This window comes from Perognathus longimembris, chromosome 3, assembly GCF_023159225.1.
Source record: "Perognathus longimembris pacificus isolate PPM17 chromosome 3, ASM2315922v1, whole genome shotgun sequence".
In the NCBI taxonomy this organism is placed as follows: domain Eukaryota; kingdom Metazoa; phylum Chordata; class Mammalia; order Rodentia; family Heteromyidae; genus Perognathus; species Perognathus longimembris.
In genome coordinates this window covers 122,878,382-122,903,267 of record NC_063163.1, presented here as the reverse complement: position 1 = coordinate 122,903,267, position 24,886 = coordinate 122,878,382, and the positions used below count along the sequence as shown (strand labels likewise).

Sequence of the window (24,886 nt, the reverse complement as noted above, 5' to 3'; positions counted from 1 at the left end):
GATGTACAACCAGTATGTTATTCTTTATGTCTATCTATGCTAAGAGTCAAGTGTACACCTAATCCTGACAATTATTTGGTATAGACTTAAGATTTTGCTTCTCCATTTTTTTTTCTCTTTTTTCGCTGTGCTCTCATAAACTCTTTAAGATCAAGGGACCAGAGTCATTTTGAAATAACTGCACAGGTGTGACTATTAACCTAAATTTTCCGGACCCCAAATTAACATTTTGCTTTATAGGATACAGGTTGACATGTGTGCTAGCTGAGTGGACCGTGGCAGTCTATGGCTACAGAAAGCTGCCTCCACAGTCGGCTTCCAAACTGGGAGTTGTTTGTGACTCAGAAACTGCCCTGGCTGCTACAGAGAGCAGACTTGGTTAGCCTTCAATCTGTGTGGATTTTGTGACTAGAAAGATGGTTAAAGGCCCAAGCCTTCTAAAATCTGTTTAAAAATGCCCTTAACCAGTCTGTGTAGAAATTTACAGGCAACAAGCAGGAAATGTGACAGCCTATCCAGGGAACTCTACTAAAGAATTATCCAGATGCAAACCATCTCTCCTGCTGGCCTGCTAATTTGGGATGGAAGACACAGCCACTTCAGATCCACTGAAGCTGAGACTTATTGTTATTCATTTGTTTTCTCTTTCACGTGCCAGTAAGGTAAGGTTAAATAATATGACTAGATTTAATGACACTTGGACCCCATTCAGTCTGCCGTTCTTTAAGTGTTACAGCAAAACTCTGGCAACTACTTGGTGGTCAATTTTTAGCAACTTAAAGGTAAACTCTACTCCTTTTGTTCTCCTATTGGTTTAATTGGAAATAAAAAGGGCTTTTATAGCTAAGACTCTTTGGATAGTTCAAAGCCAGCCCAGGCAGAGAAAAATAAAAATCCCTCTTGGTCATATTTTGGGTCCTTATTATTTTACAAGTCAAAAATTACAGGTTAAGACTTCTCATTTGCGTACTTTACATGATTTTCAAAAATTTCTGGGAGATATTAATTGGCTTCGCCCTTATCTTAAATTGTCCACAGCTGAATTAAAACCCTTGTTTGATCTATTAAAGGGGGACCCTGACCCTACATCTCCCAGAGAAATAACAACTGAAGCAGCAGAAGCCTTGAGCATAGTAAATTCTGCCATTTCTTCCCAACATATAAATTATATTGATTACCCAGCCCCTTGGGAAGCTTATATTTTAACTATATCTCATTCTCCAACAGCGGTCCTTTGGCAGAAGGGACCCCCTTTTGTGGTTTTCCTTGCCTGCTACTCCTTCAAAAGTGTTAATTCCTTATTATAAATTGGTAGCCACCTTAGTCCATATGTGCCGTGTGGAATCTTGTAAGTATCTTGGACGAGATCCACAGGTTATTTATATCCCCTATACTTTACAACAGCAAAAATGGCTTTATACTCATTGTGATTCCTGGGCCATTGCTTGGGCCAATTTTGTGGGCACAATTTCACATCATTGTCCCTCCAACAAATTACTTCACTTTGCCTCTTCTTACCATTAAGTGAGGACAATGCTATTACGGATGAGGCTACCCAAATTTTTCTTTCTCAAATTGACTTGGCAAAGCAATCACATGCTGCCCACCATCAAAACAGTCGTGCCTTACGTCAGCAATTTCATATTACTTATGAGGCAGCTCGTCAAATTGTAAAAACTTGTCCCAACTGTGCTACCTTCCTGCCTGTGCCCTCCAATGGCATTAACCCTCATGGTCAAGGAATTGTCGAATGGGCCAACGGTTTGTTAAAACACCAAATTTCTAAATTAAAAGGGGGGGAACTATACCCCTTCTCTCCTGTTAATATACTTTCTCATACTTTATTCATACTAAATTTTTTAAATTTGAATTGCAATGGCCACTCCGCAGCACAGCGGTTCTGGGAAAAGAGAGAGCAAAGAGCTTTTGCTCAAGTTAAGTGGAAAGATCCTTTAACAAGTGCTTGGCACGGGCCCGATCCGGTACTGACATGGGGTCGAGGACATGTCTGTGTTTTTTCACAGGATGAAAATGATGCCCGCTGGCTACCTGAGCGTTGTGTTCGGATTGTGGAAACTCATCAGAATGGTACAAGCGCTGACCCACTGGGCTTACGTGCCAGATCCACCAATTGTGCACCCTGTGACCTGGGAGGGAGCTGAGATGTTTGTCCATGTCAACAGATCAGCATACGGAACTAATTCTCAGCTGATGGACTGGTCTGGAACTAATCTTACCAACAAGATTCAACCCAGGTCTGTGGTGGATGAATGGACGCTCTCAACGCCATGTCTGGATGTTAGTGGCTGCTCTGAATAATATCTCCTGGCCCACTTCTACTTCTTTAAAAAATATTATGAGTTCTGTAACACCTCCTTATGCTATTATGTATGGACCTTTTAATATTTCTATAGGAGCCATGTACTTCAATGTTACCTGCACTAACTGTTCTTTTACAAATTGCTTGTATAGTGGTCTTACTGATTCTGTAATTATTATTAAGCAACCACCATTTGTTATGCTTCCTGTAAACTTATCTGAAGCTTGGTATGAAGAAACAGGTATTCAAGTGTTAAGACATTTAAAAGAACTTATGCGCCCTAGACGATTTGTAGGGCTATTAATAGCAGGAATTTTAGCCTTTATTTCCTTAGCTGCCTCTGCTGCAGCGGCTACTGTGGCTTTAACACAAAATGTGCAGACAGCTCAACATGTTAATCAGCTTGCTCATAATACCACGCAAGCCCTGCACTTTCAAGGCAGGATTGATGATAAGGTAGAACAAAAATTAGAAGCATTGTATGAATCTGTGTTGTCTCTGGGAGAACAAATTCGTGCCTTACAAACTTTGCAACGGGTGCGCTGTCATGCTGGGTTTGACTTTATTTGTGTGACCCCATAAGTATAATGGGTCAAGCTATCCTTGGGAACAAGTTGTAGCACATTTAAATGGCATTTGGCACCATAATAACTTGTCCTTAGATCTCTTTCAACTCCATAGACAAATAGCCGGACTAGAACAAGCTCCACCTTTGGACTTTAAGTGGCAGAAACAGCAAAAGAACTGTTTGAACAACTTCAACAGTATGTCCCTTCCTTATCTAACGTTAAGGGGCTGCTAATGACATTGCTCGGCCCAGGGATACTTTTGCTGATGGCTTGCCTATGTCTTCCTTGCATTGTACCCATATTGCAAAACTCTTTCATGAGTTTAGCCAGCCAGCTGCATAAGGTCAAGCTCCAAGTAAATGAATTTCCCCCGAGAGGAACCGCAGCCAGAGACGGGTATGAGGCGGTACCAGCCTTAGACCGACCTAAGACAGGGCCTTCAGCACTGCTCTGAAGTTGTTCCCCAAGACGGGTAAGGCGGGCTGGGGCACCCACCCCACCTAAGACAGGCGGGTTCGCTTCTTTTAATAAAAAGACGGGGGAATTGTCGGGAGCCGAGCTACCAGCTAAGCTCATCCTGACCTCTGGCTGTGCCGATGTCGCCAAGATGACGGGAGCCAGACCTGCAGATAGGGAGCCAGACCTGCAGCTAGGTAAATTATCACCTCTGGCTGTGCTGTTACCGCCAGGATATGCTAAAGGCAAGGACATCCGTTCACAGCTACTGTCCGGAATTACTTTGCTATGTCCCCACCTTGCTATGTCCGCTGGAGTAGATTCCTATCAACCTTGTCCTGTGTTTACTGTAATCAAATGTTGCAAACTTCCAAGACTCTTTATGTTCTGGAATTTTAACAATCCTATGCTATTCCCTGGTTCCAAAACTGCATATAAGCTGGAAGTTAAGAATAAACTGTTGCTGCAGTCTTGAGGTTCAACCTCACGGCTGCAGACCTCCCGTACCCCATCTTTGTCTCTTGTCTTTTTTCTCTTGCCTTGTTTTTCCTTTTCTGTATCCCTGCCGCCCCTCAGTCAGGATTTCTGTTCCCCTGCCGGCTGGCCCGGCAGGTTCAATTATGTTCCATTGGTCTTCAGGCCTGTTCTGGTGCCAATACCAAGCTGTTTTTATTACTATAGCTTTATAATACAGCTTGAAGTTGGGTATTGAAATTCCTCCAGCACCATTTTTTCTGCTTAGGATTGTTTTTTCCTATTCTAGGTCTTTTATTGTTCCATATGAATTTCTGGATTGCTTCCTCTATTTCATTAAAAAATGGTGTTGGGATATTAATGGGTATTGCATTGAATTTGTAGATAGCCTTTGGCAATATTGCCATTTTGATTATATTAATCCTCCCAATCCAGGAGCATGGGAGGTTTTTCCATTTCCTTAGTTCTGCCTTAATTTCATTTTTCATGTTTTTAAAGTTCTCATTGTAGAGGTCTTTCACTTCTTTGGTTAAGGTTATTCCTAGGTACTTTATGTTTTTTGAGGCTATTGCAAAAGGAGTTGTTTTCCTGATTTCAGCCTTGGTCTTTGGGTTGTTAGCATAGAGAAAGGCCGTTGATTTTTGAGGGTTTATTTTATATCCTGCAACTTTGCCAAAATTTTGGATCAGCTCTGGTAGCTTGGGGGTAGAGTCTATGGGATTCTTTAGGTATAGGATCATGTCATCTGCAAAGAGAGAAAGTTTAACTACATCTTTTCCTATTTGGATCCCCTTTATATTTTCTTCTTGCCTAATTGCTCTGGCTAGAAATTCTAGTACTATGTTGAAGAGAAGGGGAGAGAGTGGACATCCCTGTCTTGTTCCTGATTTTAAAGGGAATGGTTTTATTTTTTTCACCATTTAGAGTTATGCTTGTGGTTGGTTTGTCATAAACTGCCTTGATTATATTCAGCAATGTTCCCTGGAATCCCAATTTTTTCAGGGCTTTTAGCATAAATGGGTGCTGGATTTTATCAAATGCTTTCTCTGCATTGAGTGATATAACCATGTGGTTCTTTACCTCGCTCCGGTTGATGTGAATTGCATTAATTGACTTGCGTATATTGAACCAACTTTGCATCCCTGGGATGAATCCAGTTTGATCGTGGTGTATGATTTTTTTGATGACCTGTTGAAGTCTATTGGCCAGAATTTTGTTGAGAATTTTTGAGTCTATGTTCATCAGGGAAATCGGTCTATAGTCCTCTTTCTGTGATGAGTCCCTGTCTGGTTTTGGGATGAGGGTTATACTGGCTTCATAGAATGTGTCTGGTAGTGAATGTTCTCTTTCAATTTCATTGAAGAGTTTGAGAAATATTGCTGTGAGTTCTGTTTTGAAGGCCTTGTAGAATTCTGCAGTGAATCCATCTGGACCTGGGCTTTTCTTGGATGGGAGATCACTTATTGCCGTTTCTATTTCAATACTGGATATGGGTCTGTTCAGAAGGCTTAAATCTTCATGGTTGAGTTTGGGGATATGGATTTTTTTCTAGAAAATCATCCATTTCTTCCAAGTTCTCGAATTTGTTGGCATAAAGGTTTGTAAATAGTCCCTTATTATGGTCTGAATTTTGGTTGTTTCTGTGGTGATGTTACCTGATTCATCTCTTATCTTGTTTGAGTGTGCTGCCTTCGTTTTTTGGTCAGGTTTGCTAGGGGTCTGTCTATCTTGTTGATTTTTTCAAATAACCAACTCTTTATTTTGTTGATTCTTTCAATGTTTTTTTTTTTCGTCTCTAATTGATTTAATTCTGATTTGATTTTAATTATTTGCTTCTGTCTATTGACTTGGGGTTTGGCTTGTTCTCTTTCAAGTAAATTAAGGTGCTTCCTTAAATGAGTTGCTGTTTCTCCAGTTTGTTGGTACATGCACTCAGTGATATAAATTTTCCTCTGAGTACTGCCTTTGCTGTGTCCCAAAGGAGCTGGTACTTTGTGTCCTCAACTTGGTTGAGTTCCATAAATATTTGAATTTCCGTTTTAATTTCTTCAATGACCCACTGATGGTTCAGCAGTGTGTTGTTTAGTCTCCATGAACTGTAGGATTTTCTGTGGTGGCTGTTTGAGTTGAGCTCTAATTTTATTCCATTGTGGTTTGAGAGAATGCAGGGAATGGTTTTGATACTTCTGAATTTGTACAGATTTTCTTTGTGACCTAAGATGTGATCTATTTTGGAGAATGTTCCATGTGCCGCTGAGAAGAATGTGTATTCTGTTGTTGCAGGGTGGAAGATTCTGTAGGTGTCGATTAAGTCTAGTTAGTCTATGCAATTGTTTAGTTCTGTGGTTTCTTTGTTCAGTTTTTGGCATGTTGATCTATCCAGATGTGATAGTGGAGTGTTAAAGTCCCCAATTATCAATGTGTTTGGGTCTATGAGTGTTTTTAGAGTCAGTAGTGTTTGTTTGATGAAGTTGGGTGCTCCTGTATTTGGTGTGTAGATATTTAGGATGGTTATATCTTCCTGTAGAAGAGATCCCTTTACTAGTATGTAGTAACCTTCTTTGTCTCTTCTAACCTTTTTAAATTTGAAGTCGATTTTGTCTGATACTAGGATTGCAACTCTAGCCTGCTTATGGGGGCCATTTGCTTGATAGATTCTATTCCAGCCTTTCACTTTTAGAAGATATTTACTTTTGCTGGGTAGATGTGGAGGTGTTATTCATAGGAAAGTAATTTTTAAAGAAAGAGAATGCAAAGAGAGAAATAAAGAAAAAATACTGGAAGACAGATGCACATAACAGAGAAAAATTATTTAAAGAAATAAAAAGGAAAAAAGAAAAAAAACCAAACAACAAAAAAACAAACAAAAAAGAACTTGATAAAACCAACAGGTAAAAATGGAAAACAAAAACAAACCAGTGACGTTTCAGAAATGAAAATACTAAAAAAAAAAAAAAAAAAAAAAAAAAACGTTTGAGAAAAGAGAAAAAAATAAAAAGGAGTCTTCCTTGTTTGGGCGGGCTTTCTACAGTCTCTGGTTTCCTTGCGATGGTCTGCAGTCTATTCTGCCGCTTGGCTGGTTTGACTTGCTTTCACTTCACAGGGGGTGGATCTGCTCTGACCCTCCTCCCCTGGTAGTGAAATCCTGGGGCTCTGTGGTTCCCACAGCTTGCGGCTAAGACTTGGGCGTCCTCTGTAGGTGGCGGACGTGAACAGTCTTGGGAACCGTGGCTCCTCCCGTCTGCTGTGGGGCCACTGCCTATAATGCCTGGCTTTGAATAGCCTGTGGACTCAGCAGGGTGGGGCGCCTCTGGCCTGGTTTACCCATCTGAGAGTTGCTCGCCTTGGGGAGGTTCCTCCCTCCTGGGCGGGGAGGCCTTCTGGGTAGAGCAGGGTATGGAATTTGGCTTCGTTTCGGGCTGGGAATTGGGCTTCTAAACGGGACCGTTCTCTGTCTCAGGAACTGTTTGTTCTCCCATGTGGCTGTTCTGTGCCGCTGGTACGGTAGCTGCTCACCACTTTTGCTTTTAATTGAGGAATTCCGGTGGTCTGGGCAGGCCACCTCTAGCTGAGCCAAGGCCCAGGACAACCCCCCCACACCCCCCTTCCCGCCTGGGCAGGGGTTGTACTCCTGGGTGGAGCTGGCTCTCACTGGTCAGTCCCTCTTGCCCTTCTCAAAGATGGCCGCTTTATCCTTGCTTTCCCCAGGCGGGCTTTAGCACCAGTCTGGTCTGACCCTATGCCAGTGTCAAAGATGGCGCTTTGCTCTGGCGGTGGGGGTAGGAGCTGCTCTGTGGATATGAGTGAGAGTGTCTTTTGTGGGGATACTCACGCTTTCTCTGTGATTTTGGCCCGTCCGTGCTCAGCCTGCGATCCCTGTCTGTACGCCGCCATCTTGAGGATTTCTCCCCGGTCTCTGTTGAGTGCTTTAGCTGCGTGGAGTGTGGGGTGCTGTGTTGGCGCCGGCACTGGCGCGGCGGCGGGACGCCGCCCGGAGCTCAAATCTGTGTTTTCAGACCAGCAAATTCAAATTTTCCTTCCTGGCCAGAATCCCTGTACTGTTAGAACTTACTTTTACTATCTTTCTAGGGGTAAAAGTTTCTCTGGGGTGGGAAAACTTTGATGTCGGAGGGAGCTAGGTAGGGCTCTGCTGCTCCTCCGCTGTCTTCCTGGAAGTCTCGCAAATGTTCTTTTGGTGACTCAAGGGAGTCATAATTACTGACTCAAAATTCATGAATATAGTCATGCCAAAGGAAAAATCAGCTTATTCCTTGTATTTTGGAAGGCTAGAGTTGGGTTGGACACATTTGGGCTGAGGCTAGGTTTGGGACGGGACTTTGAAGGAGGGTGACGGGGGAGTGTGTGTCCACTGCACCTGTGCACCTTTTCTTCCTCTTCCTACAACAGCACAGGGCAAGGATCTTCCAGGTTTTCTTTTCTGCTTGAGACACACAAATGAGGACAATGTCATATTTTCAGAGCCTCTGAGATTCTTTCCATTTGATTCATTTTCCTCTGAATGGTTTTGCTCAAGAAGAGCCTTATTTCCTGCCAACTTCTGATGTCTCTCCTCTATTACCTGTTCTTTTATTTCCCAGAAGTCTTGAGCATGCATGCCTGGCAGCCCTGTGTTTAAGCACAGCACAGGCTGTGAAATGCGCCTTGGAGCCTGCCATCCAGACACTGATGTATCCAAAGGTGGAGTGGTGATATCCCAGTCTGGGGGGGGCTCCGAGTGGTTATGTAACAAGGCAGGGAGAGGAGGTGGTACTCGAATATGGAAATCACAACCTGCTGGTAGGTAGTAGAGGAAAAGCTTCAGGCTGAGTGAAGAACAGGGCTCAAACAGGCAACATAGGACTGGCTGCAGTTATGATGATGAATTGAGACCACTAGAAAGCCTACACAGTGATGATTGCTTAGAGAAAAAAATGCTTGTTAACTCTTGCAAGGAAAATATCTCCAGAAGAAAGCTGTCCTTTCATTGACAAAGCTAATGATTTACATACTTGAAAAACAAAGCCATAGAACATTCATAGGTACACACAGATATAAACAAATAAAAGGAAGTGAAATGATTTGGGGTTGCTGGGAGAGAGCCCAATAATTAAACTATCTCTAGGATTCCTAAAAAAAAAAAAAGATCTACATCAAATACTAAGTGGCAACTAAAAGGTGGTAGGGAGGCAGGAATGCCTTCATCCTTTCCAGTCCCATGGTCCACTGCTCTAAACAGACATCTAACTCAAGCACATGCAACTGCTACCTACCACAGCGTCAAGCTATGATCAAATAAATTCTCCACATGCAAGTGGCATCCTTGCTTCCAAAAGCAGCTTTGGAGGATTGCTCTAGACCCATTCTGCTTGGTCACTGCCTCTGAGCCCTACTTATGTGGGAATTCTGGAGGCACCCGACATCTCCAGTCCTTTTTTTTTTTTTTTTTTTTGCCAGTCCTGGGGTTTGGGATTCAGGGCCTGAGCACTGTCCCTGGCTTCTTTTTGCTCAAGGCTAGCACTCTACCACTTGAGCCACAGCGACACCTCTGGCTTTTTCTATATATGTGGTGCTGGGGAGTCAAACCCAGGGCTTCATGTATATGAGGCGAGCACTTTACCACTAGGCCATATTCCTAGCCTGAGACCTCAGTATTTTATTTACACTTCTGTAAAAAAGTTCAAGAATATATAAGATGAAAAAATAATGAGATGTCAAGAAATTGAAACAAAAAAATGGCAACATTACTGCTATAGTTTAAATGTGTCCTCTCAGAAGCAGGTGTCAGAAACTGAATCCTACCACAGTGTGGGGAGAGGAGGCCTAATGAGACCAGGCTAAGAGGGCACAGAGAGAAAGGGTCAAGGTCACAGTTATAGGAAGGAGCACACAGTAAAAGGGAGAGGCTCCCCAACCCTGCTCTTCTGCCTTCTCACTTGGAGGCTGTCCAAAGAACACCAGACCCTGATGACATGGTCTTGAATTCCCAGAATAGCAAGCAATACATCTCTGTTCATTATAAATTATGCAGTCTTGAGTATTCTGCTAAAGCAGCAAAATAGACTAAGAAACTACCTCAAGGGGAAACTAAAATCAACACACTGTGGCTCAAAGCTGACCTAATAAAGGACACTAAGTGGCAAGCCCTGTTTATAAGCAGATGTAGACTAGCACAGATGTAGACTAGCAGTGTATATTCAAAGACACAGCCAGCAATTCAAATGGGACTGCTTAGAGACAAAAGCTTTTCCCTACCCCCCTTTAAAAAAAATCAGGTGACAAAGAAGCAAATGCTGGCTGTGTTAACTCTTTACTCAGTGTGCAAAAGACAAGGTCCTTGGGCCCCTGCGTGTGTCTGTGTGCCAGGTCTGCATTTCTGAACAAGAATGCTGCATCCCTATTACATCAACCAGCAGGCAGGTGCCCTGTTCTGACCCTGTGTTTACTAAGCAAAGTCTTGACTATAATATAACTATGGAGGAAGAATGCTTTTATTGGCACCTGATGGAATGGTTGCCATTATCCTGCAAAAATGGCTGTGTTCTCAACATAATTCTAGTTTGGTTTAGACTAAGTACTTTGTTTCTACCTGATCTCTTAAAGATTCCAGAAGCGATGGGCTATGTGTCTTCAAAGAAAGGGTTATGCTAACTGTCAGCTGATTAGGAGTGATGTAATTCCCACGGAAATGCTTTACCACATGGGCAAGGATGGCTGGGGTTATTTTCCTCCTCTTAACTGTCTGGGATAGGTGTGTTTCAAAGGGCTACCTTGCTGTGAATGAGTTAGCTACAAACCTGCTGCCACTAAGGACCTTGCTCTGCACTAGCCTGTAGTCTGGCTCTTCCATGACACTTCACTCTCCCATCTGCGGAGCACCACACACCACCAGGAAAGTGAGGGCCAGCTCAGGCTTATCATGACCGGAAAATGGAAGCATGAATGGGGACGGGCTAGAAATGGAAGAGGAGCTTGTCTGAAGAGGAAATGAGCAGGCCAAGTTACAGGAGCCTTTGTTTCTATTCCAGCTTAGCCACCAATAATCCTTCAGCCTGCAGGAACCACAAGGGTCAGAGATGGAGAAGTTTTGGTGTACCAAAAATACTTGCAAACCCATGACTCTTTTACATTTAATAAATTGTTTCATCATAATGCTATTTAAATATGCACAAATAAAAACCCGAGTATAAATTCCTTATGGTCTCACAACTATTGACTTACAACACCAATATAATTCAAAATTAACTCTATTAATTTAGTATGACATGATGTTACTTTGTTGAAAGAAAACCACTCTTTACTTTGTGTACTGAAAATCACTCTCTATTGTGTACACTGAGTACCAGAGCACAAATCTTTTCTGTTTGGCAGCCTGTGCTATACATAGAAGAGAATTTACCGTTCCCAACACAGTTCTTCATTTCAGTTATGAGGAAACCTTATTTGTTGCATGCATCGTGTCCTTGGCCTTCACAAATATATCCATTTGTTTCTCTTTTCCTTTCTTCTTGAGGAAAATAAGGTTTATATAAACACACAAGCCAACTACATCATAGAAATTGTGTGGTGGGACTCAGGAACACATCTGATACCCATGTGATGTTACTTTGATGTATAAACATCACCAACGTTTATAGGTTAAAAGTTAAAGGCCTTTAAATTATTGTGGTGAATTAATGCACTCTGCACAAATATGTAGGACATCAAAACAATGGTTCTTTTCTGCTATGGGCTCACAAAATGATTTAGGTGAACTTACATCTTTTTCTTAGATTTTCTCCTCTACCATTCCATGCTTCAACTTAATGCAGGATATGTAGTTGTCTGGGAGTTACTCATGCAGCATCCAGAACTGTCTTTTCAAGGAAAGATAAGAACCAGAGAATGAGATCTGAGTTGCAGTCTATCTCCAGCAACCATCTCTCATCTATGGAATAAAGCAATGGACAAGTCTGAAAAGGCTCCCCAATGGCATTTCTGGTGGCTCACACCTGCCCCAGGCCCCCACGGTAGGGGGGGGGCGACCCAGGCTCCCCTTGGCACCTGCTCCACTCTCCTCTTCCCAGGGAGTGCAAAGTGAACTTTTAGGACACAAAGAGATAACAATACAACTTTACACATTTGAAACACTGGTTATAAGAACTTCTAGCACATCAGCAGCAGCTCTGCTTTTAACCAAGTAACTTGGGAGCACAAGGGGTGCCGATGGCCTCGCAGAGGCCAATGAACTCTGACCCACATAATGCTGACTGGTTTTAAAAACCACCTTGCCACACACCTCCATAGACATGCAGATCAATTTCTAAGCACCACACGCCACACCAGTCTATCAGCCTATTCCCAGAGCAGCTGCTAGGCTCTTTCAACATAGAGGACTTTTGTACCAGACCTTCTTATCTTCTAATTGCTTTCATAATTACAAGTTCAAACCTAAAGATATTTGTGGCGATTTAAGATTTAAGGCTTAAAAGGTAGGAAACTCTAGCTTAACCACCAAGGCCAGGTTCCACAAGGCCAAGGTCCTGACTGGCCAGTAACTCACTGATGAAATCCAAATAAAATACATATCCAGAACTCATGAGGGCATTTCACAGCAAGTCATCAGATTCAATATTTGCTTTGTGACTAGATATTCATGATGGTTATTTTTAATACTGTTTGTTAATTGGGGCTCAGACTCTGGGAAAAGCTAGGTGCTAACTTGAATAAGATTGGTAAGTTGTAAAGTATCTTTGTCCAGTGGAGATAAATATAGCAAAGCCCAATAAAGTAACATTAGGGTTTTTCTTTTTTGCCTGTCAGGGCATTAAGTTTTGTTCATAACTTAACCTCATTTCAGCATTTTTCCCCCTAAGTATACAGACTTTTTCCTTTACATCCCCAGGTTTCCCTTATCATCTGGCTGAACACATCTTCATCATGTGCTTAACATATGTGTTTTTAGGAGTATAATGACAATATTAACAATAATCCATATTTAGCAATAGCTTATCAAGTGCCAATATAAAGTACTTTGTGACTGTTATCTCCTTTCACCTTCCTAACTGCTCTGAGTTTGGGTACACTGAGGCCCACAGAAGGTCTTCTACAAGTAGGAAGGATTGGAACACAGTGGGCTGATTTGGTAAGAATCTTGCTGTCTCACAGCACTGTTCTGCTCTAAGTACAAGAGACAATGCTTTCCACAGAGGGCTGAAAAACATGAAAGAAACTGGAAGTTGGGTACTGGCTGAAGGAGGAAAGATGTCAGAAAACTAATTTTGGCTGACCTTACTAAAGGAAAAAGAAGTGGGGAGTGACATTGTTATTGCCTTCAACAGATAAGACTGAAATCCAGGGAAAGAAGGTTACTCTCCCCAGATCCAGTCAGAAACCAAGCAAGGCCATGAAACCCTGTGCTTGCTCTGAGGTCCCTCTCTTCTGAGCAGATGGTCAGCAAGCTCAGCTTCATTTGTTCCACTTCTTAGCTCCAAACTGTGGCTACAGCTGTCATTAGTTCCCCTTTGTTGTGCATCTATTTGGCTTTGAGATTTTTATCTTCCTGCTTTTGTCTTTGACATAATGATCAGGAGATTTTAATTTGGTCTCTGGTTCTCATTTATTTTTCTGGCACTGGTCCCAGAGATCAACTCAAAAGAACAACACATAGTCGTAAGATGTCACCAGCCTGATTTCTATCTGGGCTGTCTGACATCTAAGTTCACCATTCTTTTCCTAACTGCCACCCGCCCACTCCAACACCACAACATATGGGCACAATCTGCAGCTATGCTACCCACTTGCCCACCATAGGAGTTTTACAGTGTAGAATTAGGCACAGGTAATGCTAGTGACCAAACAGAAAGGACTGCTCTAAAGGGAAAATAAAGCAAGACTTCTATTTGGACAAAACACCTTCCTGAACGCTTGTACACCTCACTTTCTAGACATGGCAAAGGGCAGAACTGGTCTATGCACCTACCTTTGTGAAAAAGGCAGAGAAATATGACCCATAGTCACGAAAAAAATCAGTCAACACAATTCAAAATGACACAGGGAAGGACATTAAAACAAATATAAATACTGTATTATTCTAGATGTGCAGAAATTTGAGAAAAATATAAAAAGGACTCAGGATAGAAATAACTGATAGAAAAAATATGAAATATGATATATTAAGAGCAGATTAGACAATGCAGAAGAATAATGAACTTCTTAGTATTAAATGCTGTACAACTTGAAGCACACTGAGGAAAATGAAAGGAACAGCAGTCATCTGTGGGTTAACTTTGAGGGGGTTAATGTGGGTCACTCTGATCCTTGATAGGAGGAGGCTGAAGACAGAAATAAGTATCAGAAACTTGTCAAATTGAATGAAAACTATAAATCTAAGAATGTCAATGAACTCCTAGCACAAGAAACAAAGAAAAACACACAGGCACGCCATAGGCAAATTACTGAAAATCAGTAGTTAAAAAAAATCTTAAAAAAGGTAGCAATCAGAAGGACATGTTAGAGATAGTCTGATATACAAGATTAAGGTGCTTTATCGTACTCATCCCTTGACAGAAGCAGAGTTGTCTTCCTTTTATCACCTGACATAAAGTTATAGAGAATGCGACTGTTGGATTAAAGGTCACACAGCCAGTCAGTTTATGTTGACCATAAACTTGACTCTGTAGCTTTATCAGCCACCCAGTCTTTCCCACAATATCACGAACTTTCTTTTCACTACCAAGGATATTTACTATTCAAGTAAGACTTGGAAGAGGTCAAATTTAGAGAGAAGATGAGGAAGAAATTGGAAGAATGGAGATTAATAAGCAAGACTTAAAAGGTCTCTGGACACGTCTACAGTTTTCCCCAATAAAATTCAATTCTTTCCACTCTCTTCTCTCAATAAGAAATAACCAAGGCCATCAAGGTTTAACAGAAATGTTCTTGAATTTCCTTTCTGACCAGGAGGCTCCCTGGGGGGTTGCCATGAAGGCCGTGGGACTGATGTCCGAGAGCCCATCTTAGGGTTTGATGGATGCATATTCTGGGCCATCTGACCCAAGAGGGAAGACATTTCTAAATATCGCACACCACTTCACAGAAGAAAATGCACGTGTGGTTAGACCTGAGGAGGGAGGGAATGAGGGCAGTGTGTAACCACGCGGGCAACTGTTTGGACTGCTGCCAGGATGGTAGCACAGCCGATCTATTGGATTTTTCAGCCACGTTGAAAATTCACCATAAGATTATAGAAAAATAAGTACATCAGAATGAACAGTGCTCTGCAGAGATGTTAATGTACTGTAGGCCACATGAGCCTTCTGCAGGGTGAAGAGCTTGGCACTGTTGCATGGAGCCTCACTCCCAGTTTCTTCCCTTTACATTCAGATTTCTCCAACCCCACTGTTCTGAGGACTCACTGTTGGGGTCTTTTTTGTTTCTTAACTTCAAATCACAGCTTTCCACAGAAGAAGAAGTTTAGAAATTCAATATTAACAGAAAAAGAAAGATGAAGGAACAGAAGAAATCTAGGTCAGACAAAGGGGCACGAGTGGCTGAGCTTGAAGAGCTGTGGACTGTTTAGCCAACATGGTGGTATAAATGATAGACAACTGGAGGGGAGTTGAGGGACTGGGAGGAAAAGAAGCTGGAAGGTGAGCACACCTGTCCATGGAGGTGGCACAGTGAAGCGTATGGAAAGCTGTTGAGTAACGGGGGTAGAGAGGCAAGAGGAAGCCAGAGCCTGGGTTGATATAGGAATGCAGTACCGTGGGGAAACTCAACAATTTTCACTTAAAAAATGAATGACAGAAATATAAAACAGATCCTGTCATGGAGGGGGTACTAGAGAGGCAGAGACAGAAGCAAGAGGGGGGAGGAGGGTGAATCTGGTTAAAAAGCTTAATGTGCATGGATTGAAAATGTAATCATGAAGCAGGTTGAAACTGGCTTGGAAAGAAGTGGGGGACGGGTAGAGGACGTGAGTCTGGTAAGATATATTGTATGCATAGACAGGCATGTCAAAAGAAACCCCTTGTACAACTAATTGATGCTAATAAAAATGTGAGATGAGGACAAACACACATGCCTAAGAAACCAGTGCACTCCTGATCTACCTTGAGTTTCTCTCATATACAGAGGGGAGAATTAACTTTCAGTTTCAGAGATTTAACTGTAAATTCTACATAACAGGGATTTAAGGCAAATGGAAGTATGTTAAAGCAAATTCACAGAAAGAGGGTGTTTGACTTTGTGTTAGGTGGAGTTCCTGTAACATAAAATTGGCACTGCCAAGTGAAATCACATCCTTTAGTATATTCTCATGCTATGCAAGCACCTCCTCCGCTCCCACAACATCCTTTGCACTGTTCACTAAACAGCATCGTAGGGAGCTCTGGATAAGTGTTGCATTTTGCTGTCTCTAGCTTCACTGGGGCTGAATGACAGTGTCTAGTAAACATGTGGCACTATGAGTGATACGTCCATTTGCAAAAACTTGTAGCTAAAACTCCTGGGAGGATCAAAGGGAAGCACATGCTCCTCTCTGCCTCTGTGCTCTCCTTGAAAGCCTGGACCTCTGACAGTGGCTACCAGAGAGGCCCTGTGCCCTCAGCCTGCCCTCTGAGTGAGACACGTTTAGAACAGAGATGCAAAGCCTAGGCATGGAAGCCTGAACCCAGCAATGCTAGTGACTATGCATGGGACTTGAGATGAGTGACCCAAACTCCATGCACATTTGCTTTTCTTACCTGTAAAAGGAGAATGGCCATAGCAATTATAGAAGCAGCAGTAATCACAAAACAAAACAAAACAAGACTCCAAGACAAAGCAAAGCAAACCTTGTAAAACTACAGTAATTCCAGCTACTCAAGCAGCAGAGACTGAGGGGATCAACATTCAAGACCAACTGAATCAAAGAGTTCATGAGACTCAGTCTCAGCAACAAGAAACAGTGTAGTGGCACACCTGTCAGCTCAGCTACTCAGAAAGTGTTAAGAGGATGATCTCAGTCCTGGCTAGCGAAAACCCAGGCCTCAAAAGTAACAAAACCAAAAAGACCTTAACTGGAAGAGTGCTTGCCCAGCAAACCCGAGGCCCTGAGTTCAAACCCCACTACTGCCCAAGTAAGGGTGGAACTTAGTGGTATTGTTTCAATTTGTCATGTATATACACAAAGAAGGCACAGAGTGAGCCTCACTCAGGTGGTTCCAGCATTGTTCTGAGCACAGGACACAGGCGTCCTGTCCCCCGGAGCCTGGAGGGCAGTGCCACAGTCTCACAGGACACAGGCGTCCTGTCCCCCACTGCAGAGCCTGGAGGGCAGCACCACAGTCTCACAGGACACAGGCGTCCTGTCCCCCACTGCAGAGCCTGGAGGGCAGCGCCACAGTCTCACAGGACACAGGCGTCCTGTCCCCCACTGCAGAGCCTGGAGGGCAGCACCACAGTCTCACAGGACACAGGCGTCCTGTCCCCCACTGCAGAGCCTGGAGGGCAGCACCACAGTCTCACAGGACACAGGCGTCCTGTCCCCCAGAGCCTGGAGGGCAGCACCACAGTCTCACAGGACACAGGCGTCCTGTCCCCCCCCCCCACTGCAGAGCCTGGAGGGCAGCACCACAGTCTCACAGGACACAGGCTTCCTGTCCCCCAGAGCCTGGAGGGCAGTGCCACAGTCTCACAGGACACAGGCGTCCTGTCCCCCCCCCCCCACTGCAGAGCCTGGAGGGCAGCACCACAGTCTCACAGGACACAGGCTTCCTGTCCCCCAGAGCCTGGAGGGCAGCGCCACAGTCTCACAGGACACAGGCGTCCTGTCCCCCAGAGCCTGGAGGGCAGCACCACAGTCTCACAGGACACAGGCGTCCTGTCCCCCAGAGCCTGGAGGGCAGCGCCACAGTCTCACAGGACACAGGCGTCCTGTCCCCCAGAGCCTGGAGGGCAGCACCCCAGTCTCACAGGACACAGGCGTCCTGTCCCCCACCCCCCCCACTACAGAGCCTGGAGGGCAGCACCACTGTCTCACAGGACACAGGCGTCCTGTCCCCCCCCCCCCCACACTGCAGAGCCTGGAGGGCAGCACCCCAGTCTCACAGGACACAGGCGTCCTGTCCCCCACCCCCCACACTGCAGAGCCTGGAGGGCAGCACCACAGTCTCACAGGACACAGGCGTCCTGTCCCCCAGAGCCTGGAGGGCAGCACCACAGTCTCACAGGACACAGGCGTCCTGCCGCCTGCACTACCCAGGGCCTGCTGTGCGATGCCTTTGTCTCCATTTTTGATCTGTCAGGTCTTCAAGGGAGAGACACGTTGCTCTTCTTATGTCCCAGTACCTAACATGTGGAAGGAATTCAGGTGAGTGTTACTGGATTCATGAAGAGTGCCTAGTCTTTAAATATTAAAAGTTCACTCTAGGTTAATTTGATGCCTAAACTAAGCTTGTGATTTTTGCATGTCCCACATCCTTCTCTCTCTTAGAACTGCTCCCCGCCAGGCCAGCCTTCCACACCTCCCAAAGGCCTGCCCAGGACCTTGGGCTCGAGAGTCGCAGGCTGCATGGCCCAGGGCTTTCCTCTGGACCTCTGCAGTTGCTGGATTGTTACTGTGTCCTGTCATTCCCAAGACACAGAGAGCTGTAAATATGTCTATGCTTTAACATTTGTAGTGTTTGGAAGCATCTTCCAGTGAAAACTAAAGTACGGTGCTAATTTTTGGTTTCCTGAAAGGAGCAATAAACAGATGCTGCAAACTAATTATCAGAATCATTTTAAAATCCTAGAAATATAGTAGCTACATCTTCCCTGGAATAACAAAAACAGAGGACATGGGTAATAGTTATATACAATTCAGATACTAGGAAGAAACAGCTACTCCTCAAATAATTCAAATCCTGATTTATATATTCCTCCCCATGAGTTGTATTATCTTGCTTACCCTCCCAGCCAGTCAAGGCTAGAGCGATAGGGAAATCCAGTTCCAATGACCTGTGTGCTGGCTGATGCCTCTTCTGCTTGTGATGTCTGAATGCCTGCTGTCTCTATGCAAGGTGCAGTGATCTTCAGGTTGACCTCAAACTCACATGGCATAGCATGAAAGTAACAGGTATTTCCCATAAAATGCCCTCAGACAATTGGCAATATAGTAACTTCATGGCTCAGAATCCACTCAGTAAACATCCAAATCACATTCTCCTATTCAAACTAAACTACCTCCAGCTAATCAGTCATCTCTCATCTCCAACCCACTTGCCACCTTTCACCTGCATCCCACCTGCCTCCTCTAACCTCCACCCACGTCTCAAGGTCACCCATCTGCTCCTGTGTGGTGTGGGTGCTAGCATCTTCATGTAAGGTAACCATGTGCCACCTTCACTATCAAGTGAGTCCCCCTATTTATTTTAGAGTAATAGAACAAACTTCCTTTTAGCTTCATACCAAAGTTCCTATTGACACAACTTTGATTTCTCTCACTCTTGTTCTCTGATTCTCTCTTCTAAACTCCCCCCAAAGTTCTGGGGCCTGCAGCCTCTCTCATTCTCTGTAGTCCTTGCTTTGGTTAGGGTGTAGGATGAGCTGCTGTGCTCGAGACAAGGTATGACCCAAATAAGATTAAGGTTCATCTCTGACAAGAGCCACACACTCCTCTACCCTGGGCACCCAGGCTGCAGCTGGTTCTCCCCATGCCTCATCTAGTCACCATCAGAGTGGGGCAAGGGACCAGGGAGATGAGGGCGCTTTCCTCCTTACAGTGAATTACAAACTTTTAACAGATTATGGACTCCCTAAAACCTAGTGGAGATAACAGAATTGCATCTTTCTGGAGCATTAGCAACTCAAAGACCATTTACTTCCAGGACTGAGCTGAGACTTCCTGGAAAATGCAGCTTTAATTCAGTTCTGTGAATTCTGCTGTGCTATGTGTGCTGAATATGGAATACTATTATAATAATTGATATAAAGAAAGACCCGGCTATTCTAATTAGAGTCCTCTGGAGCCATTAGACTTCTGGAACTGTTCCAGATTAAAAATGGATGAGGAAGTTAATAAAGCAAAAGCCTTTCCATATTGGAGAAGCAGTTTCTGTAAGAGTCAACATTAAACAAAGGAACCACCAATGCAAATGGTCTAAATTCAGCGCCCCTCCTCGCCAGCCAAGAAAAGGAGAGGAACTCTTTTTTTTTTTTCTTATTTATTGTCAAAGTGATGTACAGAGAGGTTACAGTTTCATATGTTAGGCATTGTACATTAGTACATTTCTTGTACTGTTTGTTACCTCCTCCCTCATTCCCCCCTCCTCCCTCTCTTTTTCCCTCTCCCTCTATGAGTTGTTCAGTTGGTTTATACCAAACAGTTTTGCAACTATTGCTTTTGTAGTCGTTTGTCTTTTTATCCTTTGTCTCTCAATTTTGGTATTCCCTTTCACTTTCCTAGTTTTAATACCAGTATATACAGTTTCCAATGTACTAAGATAAGATACAGTGATAGTTCGGGTACAACCACAGGAAGGGGATACAGGAGGATCATAAACAATATAAGCTACGGTTTCACATGGCATGTTGAAAGTGATTACAACAGTGATATAACACTCGTTTCCATAACATGGAGTTCATTTCATTTAGCATCATCTTATGCATTCACAGGGGCATAGCTATTGGGCTCTTGTGAGCCTCTGCTGTGACTAGCCTAAACCTGTGCTAATTATTCCCTATGAGGGAGACCACAGAGTCCATGTTTCTTTGGGTCTGGCTCACTTTACTTAGTATAATTTTTTCCAAGTCCTTCCATTTCCTTACAAATGGGGCAATGTGGAGAGGAACTCTTGTAATGGCCATCCTCATGCATCCCCATCCAAGAAACATGTAAACAATGTTAGGAAACATAAAGGGATAGAAAGAAGAGGCCCACCAGCAAAGGTAGTCAAGTAGCATGGATGAGGTAAAAGGAGCCCAAGGATGATGTGGTAGGACACAGCAGATGATGTCTGCCAGTGAGAAGTGGGCACAGAAAGCCAACAGTCCTCTGCCCTGTACCCTGTGCTCCTGAGGGGAGACGGTATTCTCGCAAAACTGAACAGTAACTGCTAGCACCAAATCAGAATTAAGAGTTTGACATTGCAGTGAAGGCTTCATTTAAATTGTACAAAATGCTGAAGCAATAGAGGGGCAAAATGCAACATATTAATAATAGATTGCAATGTATGTGCATTTTAATGTAAGGCAAAGTGCAGAAGTTACTTAAGAATTTTAAAAGGGAAAATGAATTCTATGAAACAAGTTGCTCTCACTAGAACTGGACCACTGGGATGCCCATCTTGGATCTGTACCTAATGAGAAAGGAGGAGAGAGGCAGGTACCATGGGCAAAGGCACCAAAATGGGAGAGAGGGACCTTCCAAAGGCTTGCTGAGAAAGTCATTTGGGTGTGTGTGTGTGTGTGTGTGTGTGTGTGTGTGTGTGTGTGTGTGTGTGTGTGTGAGAGAGAGAGAGAGAGAGAGAGGTGAGCACTACACTTCCAGGGGTAGACAGACAGACAGACAGACAGACAGACACACACACACACACACATTGTTACAGCAATTAGGAATCACCAGCTAGCAGAAAAACAGCAATCTACAAATGTCTAGAGTTACCATTCCTTGATGACTTAATACTTTTACCAGAAAACTTGCTCTGAACTATCAGTTGATAAGGTGTAGAATATGTTCAGGCTTTCTTCCTCCCTCCTTGTCACTTGGTTAAAATTTCAAGGTATATTCCCTGAAAACCACTTGCTTCCAGTGCCTTGCTCTGCAACTTTGATTTCATCATCCTGATTCTTTGTGAAGCCAGGAATGGAGTGGACACCACATTGCTTCCAGATTCAGACATACTTGCATAGCAACTGGAAGAATCCAGAACTAGGATCATTAACTGAATACTGTGTTCTTCATTCATGTTTCACAAGAGCAGAAATCCACTCTGAGTCATGTGCCCTGCCTGCTCTCTGTTTCAGCCACCAGCACAGGTGGGAAGTCAGCACGTAAGTACTGCACATCTACCTTCCATCACCCACTCTTCTACACTCGGAGAACTAAGCAATGGGGCAATTTGGAATTTGTACTATAGTGGGAGGAGATGATAAACATGTAAATAAATATGATCATGGCAGATAAGAAAACCAAGATCAAAACTGCTTCAAGGAGTCAGTAACGTTGAGATCTGGAGGATGTGAGTTCCAGGTGGAAAGAACAGCCCTAGGGTGAGGGTCTGAGACGAGAAAGCAGGCACTGCAAAGTGGTACAGGAAGAGACAAACCATGGGTAAAGCCAGGGAGGAACCAAAATCTAGACCCTTTGGTGGGGAATTTAAGTTTTTATCCCAAGTGTAGTTAGAAGACAGACAGGGACCTTGAGCTGGAAGTTCCTGGGCCCCTAACCCCTACCCGGCAAAGAAATTACTCTAGTAGCAGCTGTAGGCAGGCTAGATCAGCGCTCAGAGGTTCAGAAGTTACCACCGCTGTCCAGGCTTAAAGCAGAAAAGGGAAATTCAGTGGTATCCATGGTAACTGGAAGAGAAAGATATGAGAATTATTTTGAAGGCAGCACCAACAGAATTGATTGCCAATTGGATATAAGTGCCTGGAGGGGTGGGGGGGGGATAAGTGAGTGGGGGGGGGTTGCTGGGAAAGCGGAGAATAAACCTGAGTCAGGGTCAGTAATCAGGAAGGCTGCTATGAGAGGAAAAATAGTTTGGCTTGATAGAATGTGTAAGTAGAAATGTTTTCTGTGTACTTACATGGACAAGACTGGGGTGCTGTTCTTCCTTTTTAAATCACATTTTGTTCTTTCTCCATGCACACAAAGTGCCTTTTCCTAGAGGAGAAGCAGTAAATGTGCCACTTCTCTTCAGTAAGTTGTGAAGGTCATTGATGCCAACATCTACTGTCTTCAACTGCACATAAATTGGGATTTGCTATCAGCTTGTGTGCCATGTTTGTGGATAAAATGCACAGTAACAGAAGCTGTATCCTTGAGATATTTCCAGTCTGTGATAGCATTTCCAGGATCCAAAGAGAAGAATAATCATCTTTGGACAATGGCTTTATAAAATTAAGAGTGACATTCCTACTCCACAGGTGGGAGCAGGAAAGAGATGGGGAATGCCATATAAGAAGAAAATCGTGGACAATTTATTTTCTGGGTAGGGGTAATTTAAGCCATCATTGTCTTCAGAAAGGAAGTGAGTTTGGGATGCTGTGTGCATTCACCCAAGATTTAACACAACTATGATGCGCCCTCCCCACAGCACCCGGGACTTAGGGTAGGGCCGTGTGGATAAGCCGTGGAGAGCCGTACCTATGCTCAATTTCCAGTACAACACACTGCGTCACCTCACTGAGGAGGAGGCCACAAGGCTTCATGAGGGAATTCAGCTGAACTAAAATTCTTATTTAAAAAAACACTGATAAAAGCAGCTGCTGAAGCTTCCTCACCTCTTATGCACAAGAGGCACTTCTGCACACGGATCCCAAGACAATCTTAGGGTCTCCCCACAGCGTAGCACCTGCTCCCCCCGCCCCCGGTCTCTGTTGGCTTCAGACTCTGTGTTCCTGGGCTTCATGGGAGGGAGCTCAACAGAGCAGCTACATGAGTTGGTGTGAACAGGGACCCTCTGCATTGCCAGTCAGCATCTTAGGGAGAAGGGTCAACTATAAACAAAGACAGATAGATGAGAGAGAGGAGGGCCAGAGAACAGAGAGGGAGAGAAAACAGAGAGGACAACTTTCTTCCCTTGTCTTTCCAAATTCTTAGTCTCTGGTTTCTAATACAATTTAACAGTGTATGTCAAAACTCAGGTTCAAAGTGAGACGGTCTGGCTCAAGGTTTTGGCCCCTTGATGGACAAGTTTGGCTTTCATACTGCCATGTAAGAGGTGTGGTAGAGCCTGTGTGGGCTGAGATCAGAAACCACGAGGGAGCCTGATGAACCCAGGCACCACTTATGAAGTCTTTTAGCATCAGTGAAGACCCAGGGTCACATTTTAGTACTCATGAGTCTCCATGCTCCTCTGAAAAACAATCTGGAATAATTTAAATTTCTCTGCAAGTGTCAACACCCAAGATTTACTTTTTACTTATATAACATGTCTGCCTCAAGTTTCCTTTAAATTGTTCACTCTATTGAATAGGGTTTGAAAAGTTTTCTTTTTTTTAAAGGATCTTTATCTTCTGCAGCTAGCTAGCACAATGTATGAAAGCTTGACTTCTTTGCTACCCACACAGTTTCTTCTGGGGCCCTAGCCTTACCAGTAGTCTATGACTCACTGCTTTGCTTTTCATAAACAGATGCTAAATACTGTCCCTGGTTCTACTGAAAAAAAAAGGGAAGATAAAAATATTCAAGGAAAATTTTAATGAATGCAGTTATATTTGAACTATGCAAAACAATTCCCACCTCTCTTTTTCTTCTCTCCTTTTTGTTTTCTACTCAGCATGCTATTTATCATACACAGTAGTTGTCAACCTCCATCAGAAAACTGTCCTCTTTATTCTCATGCTCTAGAATAGCCTTCCACTGGGAGGAAGAGGAAGAAGAGAAACCTTGGGCCTCCTCATACTTCCTCTTCCACCCTTGATTTTCCCTGTCTCTCCAGATGACACTGTCTTCTCTCCTGTTCATTCTAAGCTCCCAGGCCACATCTAGTGGGTGTACTGGATTGCAAAAAATTACTTTCATTCTCCAGAGACACATGTGCATTGTTGCTTTCCTGACTGCAGAGATCCTTAGGAACCCTCAAGGGTTAGTCTTCAGGAAAATAAGAACAGAAATTTCAAGTCCGGCTTGAGAGAAGAAACTGGAGGCAATGAGAACTACATCCATGGCCTAAAGAGAACAGGTGAAAAAGATGGAGAGCACGTGGAGGGTCCCAGGCACCAAGCACTTCCAGGAGCTTCCTGCTGGAAGACAGTCTCCCACAAGAATCTTGCTTTCTGCAAATCTTATGATCAGAAGCACTGGCACCCTTTGGACCATCTTTTCAAGCATGTTTGTATAAAAAGCAGTCTTGGAAGACAGAGTATCTGCCCCAGAGCAAAGGGCAGCCATAGTTACTACATA

At 43.7% G+C, this 24,886-nt stretch overlaps 1 protein-coding gene across 1 annotated transcript in view; it reads right to left on the bottom strand.

The window, feature by feature from the left end:
* Positions 1–11,166: 11,166 nt before the first annotated feature.
* The window catches only part of Fam76b (family with sequence similarity 76 member B), a 43,415-nt gene continuing 29,695 nt past the window's right edge, over positions 11,167–24,886 (bottom strand). The window contains exon 11 of the mRNA XM_048344064.1: positions 11,167–11,672. Within this exon, the coding sequence (XP_048200021.1) occupies positions 11,652–11,672 (21 nt within the window). The 3' untranslated portion in view covers positions 11,167–11,651. The remainder of the gene's footprint in view (positions 11,673–24,886) is intronic.